A 25,548-nucleotide genomic window follows, 5' to 3' on the forward strand; every position below is an offset into this window, starting at 1 on the left:
GGGATGTTATTGTCGTGTAACCACTCCGCCACAATCCCTGCATTACGAACAGGTGCTCGATTGTGTTGAAAGATGCAATTGCCATTCCCGAATTGCTCTTAAACAGTGGGAAGCAAGAAGGTGCTTAAAACATCAATGTAGGCCTGTGCTGTGACAGTGCCACTCAAAGCAACAAGGGTGCTCCCTCCATGAAAAACACGACCACGCCATAACACACCGCCTCCGAATTTTACTGTTGGCACTACACACTCTGGCAGATGACGTTCAGCAGACATTCGCCATACCCACTCCCTGCCATCGGATCGCCACATTGTAAGACGTGATTCGTCACTCCACACAACGTTTTTCCATTGTTCAATCGTCCAATATTTACGCTCCTTACATCAAGCGTCGTTTGGCATTTAGCGGCGTGATGTGTGGCTTATGAGCAGCCGCTCGACCATGAAATCCAAGTTTTCTCACCTCACACCTAATTGTCATTGTACTTGCAATGGATCCTGATTAGTTTGGAATTCCTGTGGATGTCAGCCTCTACGCTTCTGTGCTGTACGTGTCCCTTCACGTTTCCGCTTCACTATCACATCGGAAACAGCAGAGCTAGGAATGTTTAGGACTATGGAAATTTCGCATACATACGTACGACACAAATGACACCCAATCAGCTGACCACGTTCGAAGTCCGTGGGTTCCGCGGAGCGCCCCATTCTGCTCTCTCACGATGTCTAATGACTACTGAAGTCGCTGACACGAAGTACCTGGCAGTACGTGGCAGCACAATGCACCTAATATTAAAAAAACGTATGTTTTTTGGGATGTCTGGACACTTTCGATCACTTAGTGTAAATTCTGGTCAAGCATTTTAGTTATTTTGATTGTGGCGGCTGTTTACTTCACTACTTTTCCCACCAGAAACCGCCTCCTCTACAGCTGATCAGCTCGTAGCTCTGAAGACTGCCACGAGATGTCACTCCAAACGTCAATTATAGATGAAACATATAACAATACACGTGTTACACACGTATCATAATTATAGTTACAAATTATATACAGACCATCCTTGTTAACGAAAACAGTATCAAAATTCCAACGATACTTCCTGGGATTAGCTTTTACATGGATATAAGAAAACACGGCCAAGGACTTTAATTTATAAAGTGTATAGGTGTCGCTGAGGTTTGCCCGCTGTGGTAAACTGCACTATAAAGTAGAGTCGCACTGTTTAGAATATGTCGGCATATGTAAACAGTTGTGCTATTGTGTATAGTGTTGTGTGATGTAACAAGCATATGTGAGCAGTATGTATATGGACATGGCCTTTTGCACAAGGTTCTCTATGTTTTGAAATATTTTAACGATGACAAACCTTTTATAATGTGCTGATTTTTATCCACTTGACATCTTGTGCGTGAGGTTCAGCGTAAAATAAACATGTTTTATAACAAATTATTTTAAGATCTTAAGATGACAGCAAAGTCTGTTGAAACCGGTTCTCTTAAATAAACTAATATTTTGTGCTATCTTGGCTGCTGAATGGTTCTTTTAATTTTTTTTTTTACAATTAATACAGATCGCCCTTCAGTTCTCTCAAATTGATAAAATTTTATCAGAAAAATAACAAATGTTAAAAGCGCGAGCATTTTATTTGATGACTCGTGTATCAAAATCAAATTATGGGATGTCATCTAACAAGTTCCCTGGAAAAAAATTTTTGGGCTTCGTTCGACTCTTAACAATAATTTCTAGAGTATTCAATTTGTATGGAATCTTTGTTTAAAATTAACAGAAGTAGACATGAAATCATTCTGATAAATGATATGACATTTCTTTAAACAATACATGGAAATGCGGTGTCTGTGAGTATAATCAACTATGTTCTTTTTTATCATTTTTTGCCGTACTACGAAGCGAATACAAGAGCACGAAATACAATATACATCGGTTTACAACTTCTCGATTATTGTTTTTTGCGATTGTCGATTTGTGATTCTTTTTGTTGTAGTCTCATACGAGAGTATTTTCCTCCCAACAAATTCCCTGTTTTCGAAAGATTGAGCTGCAAAATAAACCACTCTGACATTTTATATAATCATTTTACGAAGTGGGAGGATTAAACCTTCTGAACTGCGTTTTAAGAGATGCGGTGGCCGGCAGAATTTCATCTCGAGCCTTAACAACTAACTTCGTGCTTGGTGGCGACACGAGAGGTAGTGTGCTTCGGATAGACTGTGGCTTGTCGCTGGCTGATGTGCTCTGATTACCCGTTCCAGGGACTGTTCTGTATTTGTCTAGGTCGCTTTTCGTGCGAGATATAGACCGATAACCTCTTATTTTAGAGATGTCTTGCTTCGTAGGATCGTTGAATGAGTTATGCCTATGCACAGGTACTGGTTTCCACGTCTTATTGAGCATTCCCGTTTTGAAAGAAGAATATGCCAATGGCGTGCTCGTTGGCGCAGCGGAGAGCCCTGAAGCGTCAGAAATGTCAGCTCCGTTCTGAGAACCCGGTGATTCATTCGTAATATCGACATTTCTAGTGTTGGTAGTCAGAGAAAACGGGGAACTTCTCTGCTTGTTTCTTTCTGTTGCGGTTAAACTTGTACTGCTGTTGACGGTGGTTCCGTATTGGTCCTGCCGATGATTTCGTGCCGCTTCTGTGTTAACACTAGAAGATGTAGGACGATTAAGATAGATGAATAAAGAACTTTTATTATTTAGTTTGTTCTCGGCTGTTTTTGAAACAGTCTCTCCAGTTTCACTACCTGTGGTACGATACGCGTATACCCGAGAGTAGGAGAGAGGTGATTTGAAGTCTGATCTGTTGGTGATGTCTCCCTCGCCCACAACTGGATATGCACTCTTGATCTGGTGCGCTCCAGTTCTGTTAACACTAGAATCCACTTCATCGGTCGTGGTAGAGAGCGAGGGTTTCCGAAGGTAGTGAACAGCTGATTGGAAGTCTGATGTCTTAGAAACATCACCCACAGCCACCGCCCGTTGTGTCCATTTGGTCTGTCTTGTTTCAGCCCCGTTAACGGCGGCGTCAGTTACTTCGAACTTTGCTGAAGTCGAGTGTTTCCGAAGGCCGTAAACAGCTGATTTTAAGTGGTCATCTGTTGGTGTCACCCGCTGCGCCCATCTAGTCTGCAGTGATTTAATATCATTAATTCTGGAAACATTTCGCCCATCTAAATTCCCTTCACGAGCAGACATGGTTCGACGCAAGTGTACGTTGCTGTTGGTCGATCTACTAAACGCCGTTAGTGGCAAGGAATTGCTTAACGATTTCGACGGCACTTCTTTAACTGTTGTTTCGAGCATCGATTTGTGTACTGGCGTTACGTATTTTGTAGAAATTTCTCTGACAAGAGAAGGGGCCTTAAGCGTATCGTCACCATTGTTTTTCACTTTGGTGTTTGCGATTGACTCTTGAACAGTGGAGCTGCTTCTTTCTTCATCAGTCGAGAAACGCCGATATTTTGAAACCACCCATCCGTTCACAGGACGGACGTTGTCGGCTGTGTCGTTGCCCTGAGTCTCGAATTTGGCTCTGTTTTGCAGATACTTTTGCCGGAAAAGCCTCTGTGCCTCTAATAGATCGAGGTTGTCGAAAGCGTCCAGAGATCGGCTGCGTTGATGCTGCCTATGCCTCGTGTTCTGCAAAAACAAACAGAGACCTCTGCCATGAGCCACATTACACTTAGAATAAAATAAAAAATTCACTGATGAGAAAGTGCATTACATATTATTATTATAACTGAATGTTGGACATCATAGTGAATGTTACACATGGAACTTAAACATAAAAAACAGATACACGAAAATATAAGCAAAAGACGTGAATTTGGTCCCAAAGCCCAAAATCTACCGGATAAATAGAGTTACGTGGATTTTGGGCAGTTCGTTCATAGTACAGAGTTTGCGTAGCTTTCTGCAGCGAAGGAGGTCTTCTGTGTTGCGTAGTTTGTCACATTCATAGATAAATTCTCCAGGTACACGTTCCTTTTGCTTTAAGTTTTCCTTGCACCACTCTCCTCAAACCTCGCCTATTGAGTGTAATTACAGATAGCTGCCAAGTTGGGCTAATGTAGGGCCTGTCGAATCACCAAGTGCAGAACTCTGGTTTGAGTATGTCCGCTACGGTTTCGGGTCTTGTGCGGACCGTTGAGCATCGGTGACGCAAATGATGGGAAAGACACCACATTCAATCACGGTCGGATCATTGGATTGGACGCATGGGAATACTCAACGTCAAAAGCTGGGCAAGATACAGAGCTTTTTAAGAGCAACGTTCGCCACTAGCCTTCACGAGGACCTCAGTTCAAACGACACTGTCACCTTATTATCTGTCATGGTCAACACCGTGTGGCTAAAAATCGTCCGACTGTAACACCGGACAGGTGGACTACACTACAGCAGATCATTTGAAAAGTAATTCTGAACAACAACACCCATATCATCCAGAACCACTTCTTTTAGTGTACGCAAGACAATGTCTTTTACCAGTTGCTCGGTTAATTGCAATACTCATAACAAGGAGATTTCATTTATTGTGGGATCGCTCCCCTAAGATACTCCATGCACAAACAAAGTTTCACACGCATAATGGATCACAATATGCATTAGCATACTCCCCTAACAATTTCCTTGTTGTTGTTGTGGTTTTCAGTCAGAAAACTGGTTTGATGCAGCTTACCATGCTACACTATCCAGTGCAAGGCTCTTCATCTCTGCTGCAGCCTACATACATCTGCTTACTAAGGTCAAGCCTTGGTCTCCTTTCACACTTTAACCCCCCTCCCCCCCCCCTCCCGTTCTCCCTTCCACGCACACTTCCCTCCATTTCAAAACTGATGCTTCTATGATGGCTCAGGAGTATCCTATCAACTGAGTCCTACTTTCAGTCAAGTTACGCAGTACGTTTTATTGTACGTCAGTTTTACTCCGTACCTTCTCATTAGTTATCTGATATAGCCAAACGATCTTCATCATTTTTCTGTAGCACCAAATATCAAAATCTACTTTCTCCTCTTGTCTGAACTTGTTATCGTCCATGTTTTACGATCGTACAAGTCTACCCTTCAAATAAATGCCTTCAGGAAAGACTTTCTAACATTTGAAATTGTATTAGTTGTTAACAAATCCCTCTTTTTTAGAAATATATTTCTTGCTATTTCTAATCTGCGTTTTATATCCCTTTCCTTTTGGCCAACGTCAGTTGTTTCTCTGCTCAAATAGCAAAATTCATCTACTAATTTTAATGTCTCACTTCCTAATCCAATACACCTAAATCTATATCATAATCCGCAAGCCACCGTACGGCGTGTAGCGGAGGGCACTTCTTGTACTACTAACTGAGCCACCCTTCTCTGTTCCACTCGCAAATGGTGTGTGGGAAGAACGATTGTCGGTAAGCCTCTGCATTAACTGTAATTTCTCGAATTTTCTTGTCGTGATAATTTCGTAAGCTATATGTGGAAGGAAATAATTATTGTCCGCTCCTCCCCTTAAAATGCTCGCTCGAAATTTTGATAGTAAACGTCTCCATGGTGCACAACATCTCTGTTGTAACGTTTTTCACAGGAGTTTATGGGAATCCCTGTAACGCTCTCGCACCGACTAAACGAAATGGGGCGCTCAGAGTTGGATCTTATCTATCTTTTCTATCAGTTCTACCTGGTAAGGGTCTCAGAGAACGGGTCGAACAAGCGCCTTATAAGAACTTTCTTCGTGGATGTGTTACATTTCCATAAGATTCTTCCTATGACTGTAAGTCTGCCATCTTGTTTTCCTACTGTTTGTTTTAAGTGATCATTCCTCGTAAGGTCGCTCTAGATAGTTACTCCAAGATATTTTGCTGTAGAAACTGTTTTCAACAATTTGTCATCAATAGGCAGTTGTACAGTAGCAGATTCCCTTAGAATCGCCTGGTTTAATTCGACTGCATACCATTACCCGTCTTAACTTCTGTTGATGTTCATTTTATTACGTCGTTTCAAGACACTGTCCACTCCGTTGAGCTGCAGTACCTAGGCTATTGCAGTCTATGACAGAATTACAGTATCATCAACAAACTTCAAAATTGTATTTCTTATCCTTGAACTTTAATTTCTATTCCAAATTTCTCCTTGTTTTCCTCACTATCTTGCTCAATGTACAGATTGAATAACATCGAGGATAGGCTACAGCCCTGTTTCACTTTCTTCTCAACCATTGGTTTCCTTTTCAGTTCCTCGAATGTTATAACTGCAGTCTGCTTTCTGTATAAGCTGTGAACAACTCTTCTCTCCCTGTATTTTACCTTGATGCCTTCAACGTTTCAAAGTGTGTAGTTCAGTGAACATTATCGAAAGCTACCTCTAAATAGACAAATGCTATAATCGTAGGTTTGCATTCTTCAGTCTATGTTCTGTGATGAATCGTAGGGTCGGTATTGCCTTGCGTGTTCCTGCATTCCTGTTGCCGGCTCTGCCAACTTTTCCACTGTTATGTTTATACGAGGGTCATTTTTAAAGTAAGAACCGACAGCGCATCGTGTCTGTTACGTGTCCTCCGTGTACGGTTGGCTACTCTTGGCGTCTCTCACTACGCCGCCATTACGTTTCACATCCCTGCCGGTGTTGGACTTGCGGTTATATTACTTCGTCTGTGGCCACGTCAATCACTCTTCCCGCCAATTGTGTACTGCGCTCTGGTTATTCGCTTCTTGAAAGCAAAATGAGCTTGTCCTAATGAAATTCGCCGGCAGCTTGTTGAAGTTTATGATGTAATGAATGCGTGGAAAAGTGCGTAGATGATGTAGGCTGTTTAATGAAGAAAGGACAGATGTTCATGATAAGGACGATCCGTACGGCCTACTGCCATGAATTAAGACTTGAAGAAAAGCATTCCGCCAAGAGGAATGACAATAAATGAGTAGTGTACTGTGAAACATTATTAAAGCTTACACTCTCTATTCAAAATCGCCGGCGGGGACTGTTATCTAGCCGAATCGTTCTGCTTCACGACAATGCTCGACCTCACTTTGCGGCAAGAACAAAGACGCAACTGTACAGGTTTCATTGGGAATTGCTGGATCATCCACTATACAGCCCTGACTTAGCACAATCAGATTTTCATCTGTTTCCAAAACTGAAGGAATTTCTTGGTGTAAAGCGCTTGGACAATGATGATATGTTGAAAGAAACTGTTAGTAATAGGTTTAACAGTCAGGCGGCAGAGTTATTTGATACTAGGAGCTAAAAGCTGATGCGACGACTTGACAAATATTCAAATGTTCTTGGTGACTATGTTGAAAAGTGAAAAAATGTGGATATTGTTGCCTGTGATACAGTTTACGATCATGAATAAAGTTTCTCTCACACCATTACAAATCGTTCCTTACTTTAATAGTGACCCTCGTAGTTTTTTAGATGGTGCCATATTGCAATAATCAGTTGTTAATACGATGGTTCTGTAATATTCACGCCTATCAGCACTTGCCTTCTTTGAAACTGGAGTTATTACATTATTCTTCAAGTTTGACAGTATTTCATCTTTCATATATCTTTTATACCAGGTAGAATAATTCTGGAATGGCTGGCTCTTCCAAGTAGCTCAACAGTTCTGAGAGGATCTCATCTACCACCGGGGTCCTGCTTTAACTTAGGTCTTCCATTGCTGTGTCAGATTCTTCTCTCAGTATCATATCTCCCACCTCATCTTCATCTACTCCCTCTTCCCTTTCTTCCAATAATATTGTCATTAAGTTCGTTCCCTTGTGCACCCCTTGTATATATTCCTTACACTCCATGGGAGATTGCACAGGTGACTCGTACCCCAGCAGCGTTTGGCATCCCCTTTCGTTCTGATGGCAGTGGCGACACGTAACGGCATATAGTTGATGAGACAATGATCCCGCTGAGGAGTAATCCTTGTTCATAAGCCCTTAATAACCGACTACAAATCAGGAGGGCTCGCCAGAGAGGTGTCCAGACCGCGTATGGTGTCAGAAATATCCTCAGATGAATTGGAAACTTGGCAAACATCCTATTTCTCTTGGAGTGTTTCTTAAACCATTGTCACTCCTGAGTTCCACGTGTTTCTTTGAGCGATCTGGTATTTGGCAACTAAGAATATTGTGCCGCCAAGAACGCTTGTCGTAATGTGTGTGTGTGTGTGTGTGTGTGACAGAAAATCGCAAGAAACTGAAATATAAGAAAATAAGATTAAAACCAAATATAGACAAATGACACACAATGAAAAGGGTTTTTACAGATGAGGAAAGACAGGAAATATCAGAACGAATGAAAAGATACTGGCCAGATAAGAAAGAAAGAAACATGCGCTTTCTGAAGAAGAGGACCAGGAAATGATTGACCAAAGTGGTCCAATGAGGCCGTAAAAGCAAATAATAAATAATAATAATATTAATATATATTTTATATTTTGCTTATAATGCTCATGAAAGTGATATACGAAAATGTCCAGCTTACTTATTATACTAATTTCTTGGTATGTGCTTCGTATATCTGATAGGCCATACATCACAGTAAGATCCCTTTCACGTCTCTTATATCCTACCCATAGTAGCTTCACCTAAGCAGCTGGCTGTTGCGCAGCATATTACAATGTCTTGTGCTTCTATTGTTAATTTTATTTTCCAAGAAGTTTTGAATATAAAAAAGGGAAGGAAAAGTGTATATATTGTCACGCCTAACAGTTAATTTATCTGCATTTGTAAACAAGCTATAAATGTAGTAGGGTACGGTCTAATTGTTTCGGTGATTCAAGTACAAGGTGTTTCAAAAATGACCGGTATATTTGAAACGGCAATAAAAACTAAACGAGCAGCGATAGAAATACACCGTTTGTTGCAATATGCTTGGGACAACAGTACATTTTCAGGTGGACAAACTTGCTAAATTACAGTAGTTACAATTTTCAACAACAGATGGCGCTGCAAGTGATGTGAAAGATATAGAAGACAACGCAGTCTGTGGGTGCGCCATTCTGTACGTCGTCTTTCTGCTGTAAGCGTGTGCTGTTCACAACATGCAAGTGTGCTGTGGACAACATGGTTTATTCCTTAGAACAGAGGATTTTTCTGGTGTTGGAATTCCACCGCCTAGAACACAGTGTTGTTGCAACAAGACGAAGTTTTCAACGGAGGTTTAATGTAACCAAAGGACCAAAAAGCGATACAATAAAGGATCTGTTTGAAAAATTTCAACGGACTGGGAACGTAACGGATGAACGTGCTGGAAAGGTAGGGCGACCGCATACGGCAACCACAGAGGGCAACGCGCAGCTAGTGCAGCAGGTGATCCAATAGAGGCCTCGGGTTTCCATTCGCCGTGTTGCCCATTTTTCAGATCCGAAACGATTACTGCATCACGCTATCTGGACATTCTTCGTGAATTTGTGGCGGTACAAACTGCCTTAGACGACACTGCGAACACCTCGTGGTTTATGCAAGATGGTGCCCGGCCACATCGCACGTCAGACGTCTTTAATTTCCTGAATGAATATTTCGATGATCGTGTGATTGCTTTGGGCTATCCGAAACATACAGGAGGCGGCGTGGATTGGCCTCCCTATTCGCCAGACATGAAGCCCTGTGAATTATTTCTGTGGGGGCACTTGAAAGACCAGGTGTACCGCCAGAATCCAGAAACAATTGAACAGCTGAAGCAGTACATCTCATCTGCATGTGAAGCCATTCCGCCAGACACGTTGTCAAAGGTTTCGGGTAATTTCATTCAGAGACTACGCCATACCATTGCTATGCATGGTGGATATGTGGAGAATATCGTACTATAGAGTTTCCCAGACCGCAGCGCCATCTGTTGTGACAATTGTAACTACTGTAATTTCGAAAGTTTGTCTGCCTGAAAATGTACTGTTGTCCCAAGCATATTGCAACAAACGGTGTATTTCTATCGCTGCTCGTTTAGTTTGTATTGCCGTTACAAATATACCGGTCATTTTTGAAACACCCTGTATGAACCGAAGTCTGAAGCCTTATGTTCGGATAGTATTTAAATGCATGTGGCTGTTTTCGCTTAGACCGATGTATAATTTTTCCATTATACAACAGTTATTCCTAAATCAGTGTATCTAGCGATTACAATTTTCTACTTCAAAGAATATTTATTTAATAGTTGGGGTAACGGCTGACTTACGCCACCCGTTGATCAAACGTGTAACCGCCGATCGACGCTGCCACTGAAAGTCCGCTCAGTCTTTCCGACGTGCTGTAACTATAAAGGCTCCATCGACGAACTCGTCTTCATTCAGTACCGCACTGTAGGTGCCATTGACTCTGTTTTAGGTATCTGACAAGCCGCTATGGCGCCTTGTTTTTTAAATGGAGTGCGCTCCTGTTGTGTTTGTGTAAGTTATGCACAGTACTATTATTTCCTGGAGGTATGTAAAAGAACATTGTGATATCTAGTTATTATGCTATTTTTTCACTTGCATACTGGTGGTACTGTAGTGCTGATTATAATAGTAACGTGTTGTAAATCCGAAGATGACAGGTAGACTTTGTCCAAACCGTTCATTGAGGAAATAAAATAAGAAATAATACAATACGCGATTTTGGTTCCCAACTATCCTTAGTCACGTTTTCACTCTATTCGAGGCGAAAAGGAAATGCACTTTGAGAACTAACTACGTTCAGTTTTTGGTATATGTTTCGAGCCCCATGGATAGTTTGTCAAATCTGCAACCGCTGTAGATATACTTGTCCTTTTGTAGTGGTTTTGTCCAAAGCTGTAGGTTCACGGCTTATGATCTCTGAGGTGATTTGAATGCGCTCAATGACAAACAAAAACTTTGCATAATGTTAGTTTATTATTAAAGGCCTTCAGCATAAAATAAAAAGGTGCATCTGCTCGGCTTCAATACGGCCGTCGTCTGTATTGCCACCATACTGTTACTCAGAAACGATTACGTGTATGTGTTGTCTGAAGCTGTCAAACGAAACTACTACATGAATGAGATTTTCACTCTGCAGCAGTGTGCGCTGATGTGAAACTTCCTGGCAGATTAAAACTGTGTGCCCGAGCGAGACTCGAACTCGGGACCTTTGCCTTTCGCGGGCAAGTGCTCTACCATCTGAGCTACCGAAGCACGCCTCACACCCAGTACTCACAGGTTACTGGCAGAAATAAAGCTGTGAGTACCGGGCGTGAGTCGTGCTTCGGTAGCTCAGATGATAGAGCACTTGCCCACGAAAGGCAAAGTTCCCGAGTTCGAGTCTTGGTCGAGCACACAGTTTTAATCTGCCAGGAAATTTCGAAACTACTACATGTCGCTCTTGTCACACTGTTATTCACTGCCGTAACACAATGGACAAGTGCTTAGCTTTACCTGAGTGGGCATCTTCTATCAAGTGGCCTGTGGCATATTTCTTGTGGCTACAAACAAGCGGAATGCCAGAATCATACAATGCCTTTTGAATCAAATAACTATTTACACAATACGAAATGACGTTAAAGGCAAATTTTAAGTATGATTCAGTAGACGAAAAAATAACTCAGTCACCCTCAGAGATTGGCGGTTCTGTTTTTTATACAAATCGTGCTTATACGAGGGACATTCCATTATTGAAGTGACAATAAACTAATGTACGAAAAAAAACTGTATTTTGACAATATGAGACTTTACTATTTCTGAGCATAGTCCCTGCCAATATTAATACCCTTGTCCCAACGATGAACTAATTTTTGTTTTTATCCTTGATGCAAAGAAGTCTTTGTCTTGTTGTTTGACCTCCTTGTTGCTGAACGTTTCCGAGAAATCGCTCACTGAGTGGACCAAACAAATGAAAATCCGAGAGTGTCAAATGTGAACTGTAGGGAGAATGGGGTAGTATCTTCCAACCGAGTTTTTCAGTGGTTTCTTGGGTCAGCTGGGCGGTGCGTAGGCGAGCATTGTCGTGCAGCAATAGCAAGCCTGTTCTTTACGATCTGCGACGTTTTATTCTCATTGCTGGCTTTGCTTTGTTCATCAGTGTACGTGAATAGCAGGCACTGTTTATTGTACTGTGATCTTCCAAATAATCACAAAAGACTACATCTTGGGCATCCCAACAGACGGTCAACTTGACTTTTCCCGCTGCCAGAATTTATTGCCAGAGTGTTTGCTGTATGTTCAATTGTAACACGTCGTTCGTCACAAATAACGTCGTCAATACGGGCTTCAGGGGAAGAAACTGGCACTACAACCGGCACGCCAGGAATTTGCTTGTCAGTCACTGTTCGACCGTTTTGAACTGTTCTACTCAATTATAAACATTTCCGCGGTTTATGCAACTTTCACCATTCTGTAAAATCATTCGAGAAAAGATTTTAGGCGGTTTTTGACATTCAGATAGCAAAAAATCGATCACTGAACGTTGTTTATATAATGTGAAAACTTCAAGAGGACACACCGTCGTTAAATATAATATGAAGGTTTTAAACACCAACGGCATTGCCGCAGTGGTAACACCGGTCCCCGTCACATTAGCAAAGTTAAGCAGTGTCGGGCGCCGAGCGCAGTTAGCAAGCGGGGTGTACTCAACCCTTTTGAGGTAGACTGAGGAGTTACTTGACTGAAAAGTAGCGGCTGCGGTCATGAAAACTTACAGTGGCTGAGACAGTGGCGTGTTGACCTCACGCCCCTCCATATCCGCATTCAGTGACGCCTCTAGCTGGGGATGACACGGCGGTCGGTGGGTACCGTAGGGACTTCCGAGGCCTGTCCGGAGAGAGGTTATAAACAAAACGTTTTTTATCCTTCAGTTGTTCTCAGTTCATCCCAGTGATATCAACCTCAAGTTGTGAAAGTGCAAAACTGATACAAACTGCTTCAGTTTTACATCAATTTGCCTCTTTAATTATCGAATGTCCCTCGTAATATACTCCTCGAACCTGGGTGACATGGGGATAAAAGGGCTCAAAACATAAAAAAACGAAAAGCAGTACATAAATACCAAAACAAAAATTAAACAGAATGTGAGTGATATAGGTGTCACACGATTGTATTTGATTTGCAGATTACAAATCTGGAATCGAATTCTTCAAGGCAAAGTGTTTCGCAATTTATTGATGCATTTTTATCGATGTTTTAATTAGTTGATAACTGTTTGTCCCAAATTTTGTAAGCATCTGAACATAGTCTTTTAACGCATCTGTCTTATAATATTAATTACACATTATAACCAACTACGTTAAATAGTATTTATTACACTTTTGTTAATCGCTAAGCTATCTAGCGCTCATGTCAGGTCACATTTAAATCGGTCCAATAATAATCGTTGAATAAATTAGAACGCTATCATCGTGACCATAGTCTGGCAATATGTGTATTTACGCTACAGAACGGACGGTTACGAGGGTTGTCCCTTAGCTACAACATTCATTCTCGATTCCTTGTATTGATAACACTTTAAACAGCAACTGTTGTATCAGGGAATCCTTGGGTTTATTTGGAGGAAGAGACCAGACAGCGAGTTCATCGGTCTCATCGGATCAGAGAAGGATGGGGAAGGAAGTTGGCCATGTCCTATCAAAGGAACCATCCCGGCATTTACCTGAAGCGATTTAGGGAAATGACGGAAAACCTAAATCAGGACGGTCGGACGCGGGATTGATACGTCGTCCTCCCGAATGCGCGTGCAGTGGTTCCTTGGAACATAAGGTACTGCAACAAAATACTGTATGTCGCATTTTGGCAGGAAATTGTTCAACCGCATGTGGCGAGGAATGTGAAAGCCTCCTTCCAAGACATCGCTTCTTTCCTGACCTGTACGTTGGCTTCGTGCGTCGTCTGATGAACATGTCTCATGTACTGGTTGGTTGGTTTATGGGGATTAAAGGGACCAGACTGCTACGGTCATCGGTCCCTGTCTTATGTACTGTAGATCATCACGTTGTTCGCTCTCCTCCAACAACTGTTGTTGATGCTACTCCTACGTCTACTTGTGGAATCGGCACAGACACCTCGCGTCGGGAAATTCTCCAGCAACACCTGTGGCTCAGAGACTCACTGGGAAGAACATGGGTGAGTGCCAGGCCATATATGCACCGGTATGCGGTTCGATCTCCATTCAGTCCTACGTTTATTCTTTCTGTTATCCTTCTCATGCCTCTGGCAATGATTTTTTAATGTAAAAAATGCCAAACTGAATCGTAGTTTGAAGTCAACGTTAAACTGGAGGCCCCCATATAACTGGCTGGGCAAGTCAGTTCTACACTAGGTCTATGCCCAGTAAACCACTGCGATGTTGAACCCAGACTTAATATGAACACGGCTTCACCTTTTTTTACATAATTGATGGTATAAAGTTTTATTTATTGATGCAGTTTTCCCGTACACTCAAGTACATGGTCTATTCATGTTCAGCTGCCGGAATGGTAGTTGTGAAAAAGAAAGCAGTTTTAAATTATAATCAAGAAATGAAAACCTGTGAATGTGTACCTTAACAGGATTTGGAACATCAGCGGAAATTTCTTCTCTCATCTTGAAATGTGGGCTGAAGTACCTGAAACATGCAAAATAGTATATTTACAAGATCAGCCCTTCCATAGTTCAACTGCTCTTCTTTACACACTTATCACGTTGCTACAGTACTTTTACTGACTAGAGAACTCTTTATGAAGAAAGTCATACGTTAATAAATACACTAATAAAAATTAAAATTCGTTCACAGCATTTCCAGAAATTTTAAAAACATAGGAGAGTTTATTGCATATTAGAAAATACATTCGAAAGAACAAACACTTTATGACTGAATATTACGAAAGCTTGGTTGTGAATCGTCATGAATAGTAGTATGCAGTGACACTGCTGTAGAAAGCTTGAGGACAAGGGTGAAGAGAACTGCTCAACTATAAAGGGATCTGCATGAAACAACTTTATTTTAATGACAAACCGAGAATCGTCATGAATAGTAGTATGCAGTGACAGTGCTGTAGAAAGCTTGAGGACAAGGGTGAAGAGAACTGCTCAGCTATAAAGGGATCTGCATGAAACAACTTTATTTTAATGACAAACCGAGAAACTGCGCAGCAAGTCTGTGAAAATATACAAACTGAAATTTCCTGTATGTCACATCCTTATCATCGCACTGCATTAAATATCAATTGGATTAGAGGATGTAATCCAAAATTTGCTTTGCAAATAGCATCATTACAGTAGCTAGCGTTAGAAAACTGGAACACCTGGAAGACAACGCGGATTTGGCATTAAATGGTATACACAAGTGATCTATGCACAATAAAGTAGCTGCATGACGTCCAGGATAAGGGACAATATCAACACTCTGTAATTAATTGTAAATAATACCTACATAAACAATGCAAAATTGTATGAGGTGAGCACTTAAAATGGTTCAAATGGCTCTGAGCACTATGGGACTCAACTGCTGTGGTCATTAGTCCCCTAGAACTTAGAACTACTTAAACCTAACTAACCTAAGGACATCACACACATCCATGCCCGAGGCAGGATTCGAACCTGCGACCCTAGCAGTCGCACGGCTCCGGACTGCGCGCCTAGAACCGCGAGACCACCGCGGCCGGCGTGAGCACTTAGCTCCAGCTGAAGCAGGATGAGTGAATGTGGATACTACTGAAAAGATTGTCAGCTTCATTTAATTGTTTCCGAATACTTGTGTTATTGAGTGAACCGCTCACGCAATTTACACACATCAAAAAAAGTTTTGTATCACTCCAGTTCCCAGAACTCCTGAAGGTAGACGTTGACTGTGGATATTGTATCACAGACACAGTCCCTTTGCTTTGACTGTTCAGAAATGTCACTAAACCAGCCCAATGATGTAAACAACCATGCATGTACAGCGCCTATTAGACGAAGGTGATCCGACGACCTATCAGTTCCAGTCATTCCACCAGGAAGGGGGTACACAGCTCATGTTGCCTGTAGTTCAACCATACCTAAACGGTCAATACCGCTGTTCGATCGCGTCCGCATTGTTAATTTGTGCCAGGAAGGGCTCTCAACAAGGCAAGTGTACAGGCATCTCGGAGTGAACCAAGTGATGTTGTTCGGACATGGAGGAGACACAGACAGTAACTGTCGATAACGTACCTCGCTCAGGCCGTTCAAGGTCTACTACTGCAGTGGATGACCGCTACCTACGGATTATGGCTCGGAGGAACCCTGACAGCAACGCCACCATGTTGAGTAATGCATTTCGTGCAGCCACAGGACGCCGTGTTACTATTCAAACTGTGCGCAGTAGACTGCATGATGCGCAACTTCGCTCCCGACGACCATTGCGAGGTCTATCTGTGCAACCACGACACTGTGCAGCGCGGTACAGATGGGCCCAACAACATGCCGAGTGGACCGCTCAAAATTGGCATCACGTTCTCTTCACCGATGAGTGTCGCATATGTCTTCAACTAGACAATCGCTGGAGACATGTTTGGAGGCAACCCGGTCAGGCTGAACGCCTTAGACACACTGGCCAGCGAGTGCAGCAAGGTGGATATTCCCTGCTGTTTTGGGGTGGCATTATGTGGAGCCGACGTACGCTGCTGGTGGTCATGGAAGTCGACGTAACGGCTGTACGATACATGAATGCCACCCTTCCACCGATAGTGCAACCATATCGGCAGCATATTGGCGAGGCATTCGTCTCCCCCCCCCCCCCCCCCCCCCCCCATCGTGCACATCTTGTGAATGAGGATAACGACATCGCTCGACAAGCGTGGCCAAAATGTTCTGCAGACATGAACCCTATCGAACATGCTTGGAATAGATTGAAAAGGGCTGTTTATAGACGACGTGAGCCACCAACCACTCTGAGGGATCTACGCCGAATCGCCATCGAGGAGTGGGACAATCTGGAACAACAGTGCCTTGAAGAACTTGTGGATAGTATGCCACTACGAATACAGGTATGCATCAATACAAGAGGACGTGCTACTTGGATCGGAGGTATCAGAGTGTGCAGCAATCTAGTCTACCATCTCTGAAGGTCTCGCTGTACGGTGGTACAACATACAATGTGTGGTTTTCTTGAGCAATAAAAAGGGTGGAAATGATGTTTATATTGATCTCTATTCCAATTTTCTGTACAGGTTCCAGAACTCCCGGAACCGAGTTGTTGCAAATTTTTTTTTGATGTGTGTACGAGGGCTATCCACAAAGTACATTACGTTTTCGTTTGTGTCCGTTAGGGGCGGGGCTAGAGCGGCCATCTTGGTGTCATGGCATTCCGCTGCTCAGTCGGCATCCTACCGTGCTAGTGAGAGGTTCGTGCTGTACTGTACTGTGACAGTTTGAAATGTCAGCGTTAATTGAAAATGCCGTGAAGTGTGAAGTGCGTGCTGTAATAAGGTTTCTGACTGCAAAAAACTGTACACCGATAGAAATCTATAGGCAGCTATGTGAAGTGTATGGGGACAACATAATCCCTGAAGGTGGAGTGTGTCAATGGGTCATAAAATTTAAAAATGGCCGAACTAACGTTCACGACGAAGAGCGAAGTGGAAGACCCAGCATAGTGACTGCCGAACTGGTCGAAAAAGTCGATGCCGCGGTCCGTGAAAACCGTAATTTCACAATAACGGAACTCTCTATGAGTTTTCCAGAAATTTCACGAAGTTTGTTCCACCTAAAAGCTTGGTTACTACAAGTTTTGTACAAGATGGATACCAAAAATCTTGACAGAGATTCACAAAAATCAGCGAATGCCTGCAGCGTTAACGTTTTTGGACGCTTACGAGAAAGATGGCGACTCTTACTCGATCGCATCGCTACTGGTGACGAAACATGGGTTAAGCATGTGAACTGCGAGACAAAATTGCAGTCAATGGAGTGGGGGCACACAAATTCCCCCCCCCCCCACCCCCCCCCCCCCAAAACCCAAGAAATGCATGCAGACAATGACGGCAAGAAAGGTGATGGCAACAGTCTTTTGGGACAGAAAAGGTGCGATTTTTGTGGATTTCCTGGAAAGAGGCACTACAATAAACTCTCAAAGGTATTGCCAAACTCTGCACAACCTCTGAAGAGCAATACAAAACAAGCGCAGGGGAAACTTGGGCTCAAAGATCTTGCTGATTCACGACAACGCCCGGGCCCACACGGCTAATGCCACTCGTGAAGCTCTCGAATCTTTTAAGTGGGAGTTGTTTCATCATCCGTCGTACAGTCCCGACCTGGCACCGAGCGACTTCCAATTATTACCAGCAATGAAGAAGTGGTTGGCCATGCAGCGTTTTGATGACGACGCACAGCTTCAAGAAGAGGTAACCACGTGGTTGAAGGCGCAGGCGCCCGAATTTTATGACGAAGGAATTTCCAAGCTTGTCCATCGCTACGACAGGTGCCTTAATTTAAAGGGCAACTATGTAGAAAAGTAGTATTTAAGTGTGGCTTTCATCTGTATATAATAAAAAAAAAGTTCCAATACTTTATTTATTTTTAATTCCAAAACGTAATGTCTTTGTGGATAGCCCTCGTATAACGTTGAAGATGATGGTGACGATTGGGTTAAAGGTGCTCGACACTAAAGTACGCTATACAGAGATGAGTATGGGTTTAAAAAAATGAGATATTTAAAAAGTGTCCAACACAATTCTGTGAAACCACACATCCCCACATACATACATGCAAACAACTGCAGTGACGGTAAAAAAAAGTCCTATGTCAGGTATTAAAATGCACGGTAAAATAAGAACAAAGGGCAATAGAGGATAATTTCAAAAGCTGTAGCAGAAACGTGTGAACGGCTGATCATGAATCAAAGACTGAATCATTATCTCTGCAACACACTAAAATCACCAAACTAAAAGCTTAAACTGAAGCAGTTTTTCCTAACCTGGGAGTATTGCCTCTGTGGGGTAAAAATAAATATTTTGAGGGGTAAAAACGAAACTGTTCAGTTGCGCTTGAGTGAGGAAACTACATCAAAATTTGTGTTATTTATCATGTAATAGAATACTGCTAATCTTTTACATTGTTACCGACAAATGGCTTTTAGTCACATTGCGTGCGTATGGAATATCGTCTCAGCTATGCGACTAGTATCGTGTTTTCCTCAGAAAGGTCACACAGTTCGTAGTAACTACGGGAATTCATCTAGTGAAACTGACGTTACATCTGATGTTCCCTGAGAGATGTGATGAGCCCTTTAGTCTTCTTAATCAACATGAACGGTTTAAGAGACAACCTGTGCATCCCTCTTAGATTGTTTGCAGATGATGGCGTCGTTTACTATCTAGTGAAGTCAACAGCAAATGAAAACGAATGTCCAAACAGTACCTGAATAGTGCGAAAAGTGGCAATAAACTATGCCTGTATGAGCGTACATTGTTCATTCTTGATGCAAGTTACGACTTCTTCCGTTCTCAAGCTTTAGTCTACAGTTGCAAGGGATCCATGGTCTGCAGCTTTCCCGTGCTAAAAAGGCAACAGGTGATTCCGAAATTTAATTTTTAATAGTTTCATTCCTGTGTTTCTCAACGCTCTTCTATCTCGCGCTCAAAACGTTGTGGCATGTTATGTACGTAGAACTGCAGAGATTATTGTTCTATATGCTAATTACGGAAAAAAGTCTTATTTGTTCAGTTTCTCTAAGGAAAATTCCAGATGGAATTTGTCTGTTTTGTACATTAAATTCAGGAACATCGGCAGACTCTCTCGAAATAGTGCCATTTCTTCTTTCTCTTGTTCTTTTTTAACTTCATCACAGAAGCACAGTAAAAGTTATGTTCTCTGCTGTTTTTTATGAGAAGTTACATCCCTTTCGATGTCTTTTCAAAATGTTTACTTCCGAGTCAAACGTTTATAAGAGCTATTAGAGATCAACAGTACTCAGAAGTCTTGTCCATTATTTTTTAATATGCTTCCTGGGAAAAAGTAGGGAAAAAAAGAAATTTTGTCCACATACAACCTCTCGTCTGAAGTGTGCTATGTACAGAACACTACTCTATTGTAAATGCGCAATGGTTTTTTTTATCTGAGTCTTAAGCTGTCATAATTCAAAACAAGACAGAACACCCACCATCCGCCTTCTTACGTGGGCACTGCTATAGCATTAGTGGTCGTAGTTAACAGCAGGAGGATATGTTCAAAAAATGATTCAATCAGTGAGACTGTGTACTCAGAAACCATCGTTTCTCTGTTGTGAATAAGAAAAAGAAGTAGGAAAACTCTATAATTAGTCTGAAGAATCGACAGATGATGAGAACTGGGAAAAAGATTTTGTCTTCAGAAATGACAACAGATCAAGATAAGAAGTTAACGAAGATTAAATTACAGCTACCACTCAGATTAAACTTTGAACATTCTTCAGGATGCACAAGATATCTTATCTAGTGAATCAGATACCAGTTGCAATAACACTCTTCTCACTTGTATTTTTACACAGAGCAAAGTCGAAGGCACGCAGTCCTCGGGTAGTTCATAACATGTAGCACGTCTTCACGTTGCCTGTATGGTTTTATTTGTCGATTCAAACGTACTGTAATACTGAGTTCGGTTTAAATCGACAAAGAAAATTTTAAAGCATCTGGTTCTCCGGATTATGCTTCCGATCGACGCATCAATGTCCTGAAAACAGAAAGAGCGTGTGCTGGGTGGCGACAGCCGAAAGCGTATAGGTACTGCTCCGTGTGGATGTGTCTCGGTAAACACTGTGGCTGGGACACCCATTTGAAGTTCTTGGACCACAACACCAGTATACACGAACACACCAAAGTCACGGTGGAGGTAGAGACAGACGATGCCTTGCCATTTCTTGACGTTATTTCCGCCGAAAAGTAAATTTACCTTTGAGAATCCTATCTCTAAAATTTTAACATACAACCCTGCCACATAACAAGGCGAATTCTCAGCATGGGGACATCGTAGTGTAAACTCCACAACAAACTCGAAGGAACTGTTCTCTTTGCTGTATTTAGAGTGAGAATTCGTTAAGATCTTATCATGTGATCGACTGCATACTTGTAATGTCCATGTCATCGGCAGAAGAAATAAGTCATCTTATATATAGGGTCTTTCACAATTAACAGCGTAAAAGGATACGGTTGATGGTCCGCGATACTATTACACATATTATGAAATCCAGTGGTGATTTTACTGTTAACAGCCCTCGTATTTCCTATTTTGATATGAAACATTTGTGTAGTAGCCGTCTACGAACATAGGCACATAAATTAAATAAATAAGAAAGAATCGTGTTTCGGAAACGGGGCGCGAAAGTACGAAGCTACGATGCTATCCACTGTGCCTCCGTTTCAGTTCAACTTTCAGTGTACTGCTAGACGTATAAATTACGGCGAAAATTTTGATCGCCGTTTTCTCAGAAACAGACGAGTATGTATCGATAAACTGAGACGCGCGATCGCTTGTTTTGACCCGTCTTCGACTGAGCGAAGTTTCTGGGAAATTGGTTGATGGCGGTTTCCGTGTTCTTCTCGTCAGTCGATGGTCAGCATCGGATGCTTTGCCATTGAGTCACGCGAAGCGCTCCCTAAATAAATACTCTGGGAGATCACATTCGAAGTTGAAGGTACCACCAGCAAAAATCAATTTAAACGGCAAAGTTCCTCATAGTCAAAACAGAAGGCAGTAGCAAATGTTTACCAGTTTACAAAGAAAGAAGCTGAGCTAAGGGCTCCATTGAAACTAAAACCCACATTGAAAACGAGTGACAGTACAACTGATGTTTTGTTTACTTACGTTCGGCTACTCAGGAGAGAAAGAGTGTAGGCAGGTGAACCCTCGACATTTTCAGCAAGGATAAGTCCATAAGATGTTTGAAGGCCAGTTTATACAATTTTAATGCGCAGATGGTGAATAATTTCTACGTTACAGATAAAAGACCTTATTTAAAGTAAATTCATAAAAAGCTACCAACTTTAATAAATTTTATACGATGTATAAACACAATTCATAAAATTCTTCGTACTCTAGGATTTTGGTGGATGAAGACTGCGAGCAACCCAAAAGTTCTCCAGGAACAAATTAGTATCGCGGATAAACGAAATGCTTACTTAAAAGGTATCTGAGGATTCAGATGTGAGTGTCGTCCAGTTGTCTATATGAACGAGATATATGTTCACACTTGTTACACAGCATCTTACGAATGAAATGACAATTTACTACGGGATCTGTTGAAACCTGTTTCGACAGGAATCAAAATTATCATCACTCATGCTGGCGGGGAGAACGGTGTTCTACTCAGAACCTGCTTAGGTTTAGATTGGACAGAAAAATGGAAATATCACGACGACATGGACTTCTTAAAATTATGAAAAATGGCTCATACTGTCTTAATTATACATAACGCCTCTAAACAAAATAAGCAACTGACCCGTGCTCCACCATTAAACTTCACGAGGAGATATCATGGTTAACACAAAAGGGAATGCATTTCCAACAACACGTGCTGAGACCCCACTTGTCTTCATTGATCAAATTTTCTAACCAGGTCACAGCACTGATAAATAAACAATATTTTAACCCAACACAGTCATACTGTGTTATGACTTCTTTCATACCACCCAAAAGTGAATCCTATAGCGCCGATATAGGCAAGAGACAAGAACGACGTTTCCGAACGTAGTGTGATATTATGAATAGAAACGTTATTAACTATTATAGATAAACAAAAGAAGACTCGAAGAAACGCTATGAGTGTAGCTGCTATTTACAACCAAATTGTGTTTCATATGGCTATGCTTGTAAAATAAACCGTTTACATTTTATTATACATGCTCGTTTCGCCTGTAACCCATTTGCTCATCCGCTTCAGTGAAATAGCTCTTCCCCTGTTTTGCATTTTGCTTCCTGCGCACACGAGTGTTCTCGTTTGTTTGCATGAAGTGCACTAGGTAACTACAGCAATGTCCACTTTATTCTTCGTCCTTAAGTTTTCAGATAGCTGTGCTCTGCTCTGTTTTTCCTTCAGTGTTAGTTAAACAGCAGCAGCGATGCACAGCAACGTGGATAGGTTTAGTGATGGGGAGTTGACCAATATGCACTAAATGTATAGGTTCAAAAATCAAATGGCTCTGAGCACTATGGGACTCAACTGCTGTGGTCATTAGTCCCCTAGAACTTAGAACTACGTAAACCTAACTAACCTAAGGACATCACATACAGCCATGCCCGAGGCAGGATTCGAACCTGCGACCGTAGCAGTCTCACGGTTCCGGACGGCGCGCCTAGAACCGCGAGACCACCGCGGCCGGCAATGTATAGGTTCACCGAATGCACAACGATACTATGCTGAACTGTTCCCGAAGCGTCGGTAACCAGATCACAATACATTTTCATCTGAAAGTTTTTGTGTTACACTATGTTTTGTGTTGCACGTTCTGTTGATTTCTTGTCACAGGCTTTTTTGACTGTTGTATTGTTGCTTTCAGAGAAAAACAGCGAATTGAATCTAAAACCGAATGAACAACAAAAAAAAGTTTCAAATGGCTCTGAGCACTATGGGACTTAACATCTGTGGTCATCAGTCCCCTAGAACTTAGAACTACTTAAACCTAACTAACCTAAGGACATCACACACATCCATGCCCGAGGCAGAATTCTAACCTGCGACCGTAGCAGTCGCGCGGTTCCGGACTAAAGCGCTTAGAACTGCTCAGTCACCACGGCCGGCAATAAACCACACAAATACCTATGAAAATGTACAAGGTACGGTGGTAGAAAAAGCAACAAAAAATAAAACCTCAAACAGGAAACAAGACAGCTATTATAAAGAAGGTGGTAGTTTGAAGATAACGTTAACAATATAACTTATGCTAAAATGCGGGAATACCTTAGACAAGGTGTCAGAAGATATGCTGAAATTTGACAAGGAGAAGTAATTGAAAATATTTGCAGTATGAAGAAACCGAAACAGGAAATTATGTTGAGTAGATATCACGTCTCATCAGTTAATGTGATAGATGGTATAGTAGGAATAACAGTGGGATAGTTGGGCAAACAAGTGTAAAAGACTTACTGTAGTGCTATAGTGAAGAGACTCTGCCAGAACCACATTTCTTCGTGGACTGCTTGCGACATGAAAATTTACAGACTGCATAGTACTAAGTGATTGCGATCTACATTTCGCTTGCATTATGTATTTTCTCATACAGCTGATACAATTCACATAGTTTATGCTAGAACGTACCGATCCAGGTAAAGCAGTGATAAAACACTAGAATTACATTCGAGAGGACGGCGATTAAAATTCCCGTCGGCCATACAGAATTAATTAGGTTCAGTGGCTTCCTTGAACCTTTTAGGATGAACGTTGGGATATCTCATTTGAAAAACACACGGCCGATTCCCTGCCTCTCCCCTCCGCATCCCGAGCTTGTGTTCCGTATCCAGTGTCCTCATATTCGAAGTTAAATCCTCATACTCCTTCTTAATATCAGAACATAGCTCCCTAATTAAAATATATTTACAGTTACATTGCTAAATGCCTGTCCTTGTAAGGCACACTGAAGCACAGATGTAGTAATCTAAAACCATCAACGTCAAACAGATCGCGTGAGATTCGAAGTAATGACAGACGCTGTCAAAGGTCATGGGGTGTCTTGTACGCACGAAGGGAATATAGCGGAAGTTGAATGCCATGTCCACACTGCTGCGGGCAGCTTGCGAAACTGTCATCGTTTCTCTGTGAAGTACGCTTCGACTAGTAGCGTTAGCTGCTGCAACTTATCCGTACTTACAAATAGAAGTGCCCAAACAATGGTGCTGCGGCAGCAGTCCGAAGCGAAACTGACAGTCCGACTCTCGGCGTGGAGTCTCCGAGATAAGATAAGATTGTACTTGGTCTTTTCAAGGAAACTGCGGATATCTTTGACACGCTCTATCAACGATTTTGCGAGAACTTATTGAATCCTGCACGTATCACAAACGTTTCTCAAGAAGTTTTCGACAGAATCTGATATCTCTGCATCGTCCGGCACGTATTCCAATTACGTTTAGTTGTTCTCCTCTGCCTTAGCTGGCACTGAGAATTTCGCAATAATTGTAGCACAATCTTGTGGAGTAAATTGTTGATTTTTACTGTACATGACGCATTTTGTCCCTCTAATAGAAAAAAAGGTGTTTCGGTAACTGCCGTCCTTGGCCAGTATTCGTCATCTCGTGGTACCATTTCTGACCCGTGAAACAGACGACACGGGTTCGAGTTGCGCGCTTGGCGTGGATGTAGGTTTTACATGTTTCGTTGCTGTGCTTTTAACCTGTAGATGGAAGCTGTGAAAGTAAGTAAAACTATTGTAAATGAAATAACGTAAGTATGAAAAAGATTGACTAAATAACGAATTAACTGGTTCCAAGACCTACAAGCTGACTGTCAATAAAGAATTAAATAAACCGCACCATCTCAATCCAGACATCCGTTTCTGTATACCAGGAATACTAAGTACTTACGTTAAAATTACTTTCGGTCTGGTTTGCAATTGCAATAACTACAGTGTAATTTTACTACGGGTTCACAGTATAGTGTATATGATTCTGAAAGTCTCTCCCTGATGGGTATCCATCCATTGAACGAACGATAGAATCCAGAGAGGTAAATATGATGAT

At 41.9% G+C, this 25,548-nt stretch overlaps 1 protein-coding gene across 1 annotated transcript; it reads right to left on the minus strand.

Annotated features, from left to right (window-relative positions):
* Window positions 1-1,621: 1,621 nt before the first annotated feature.
* On the minus strand, window positions 1,622-24,748 carry LOC126269203 (uncharacterized). Its single transcript, XM_049973974.1, has 3 exons — window positions 24,684-24,748; window positions 14,446-14,509; window positions 1,622-3,654 (listed from the first exon to the last, which is right to left on the minus strand). The coding sequence occupies exons 2-3, from the start codon at window positions 14,485-14,487 to the stop codon at window positions 2,092-2,094; spliced, it is 1,605 nt and encodes a 534-aa protein (XP_049829931.1). The 5' UTR covers window positions 14,488-14,509; window positions 24,684-24,748; the 3' UTR covers window positions 1,622-2,091.
* Window positions 24,749-25,548: the final 800 nt, after the last annotated feature.

This window comes from Schistocerca gregaria, chromosome 1 (genome assembly GCF_023897955.1).
Source record: "Schistocerca gregaria isolate iqSchGreg1 chromosome 1, iqSchGreg1.2, whole genome shotgun sequence".
NCBI lineage: Eukaryota > Metazoa > Arthropoda > Insecta > Orthoptera > Acrididae > Schistocerca > Schistocerca gregaria.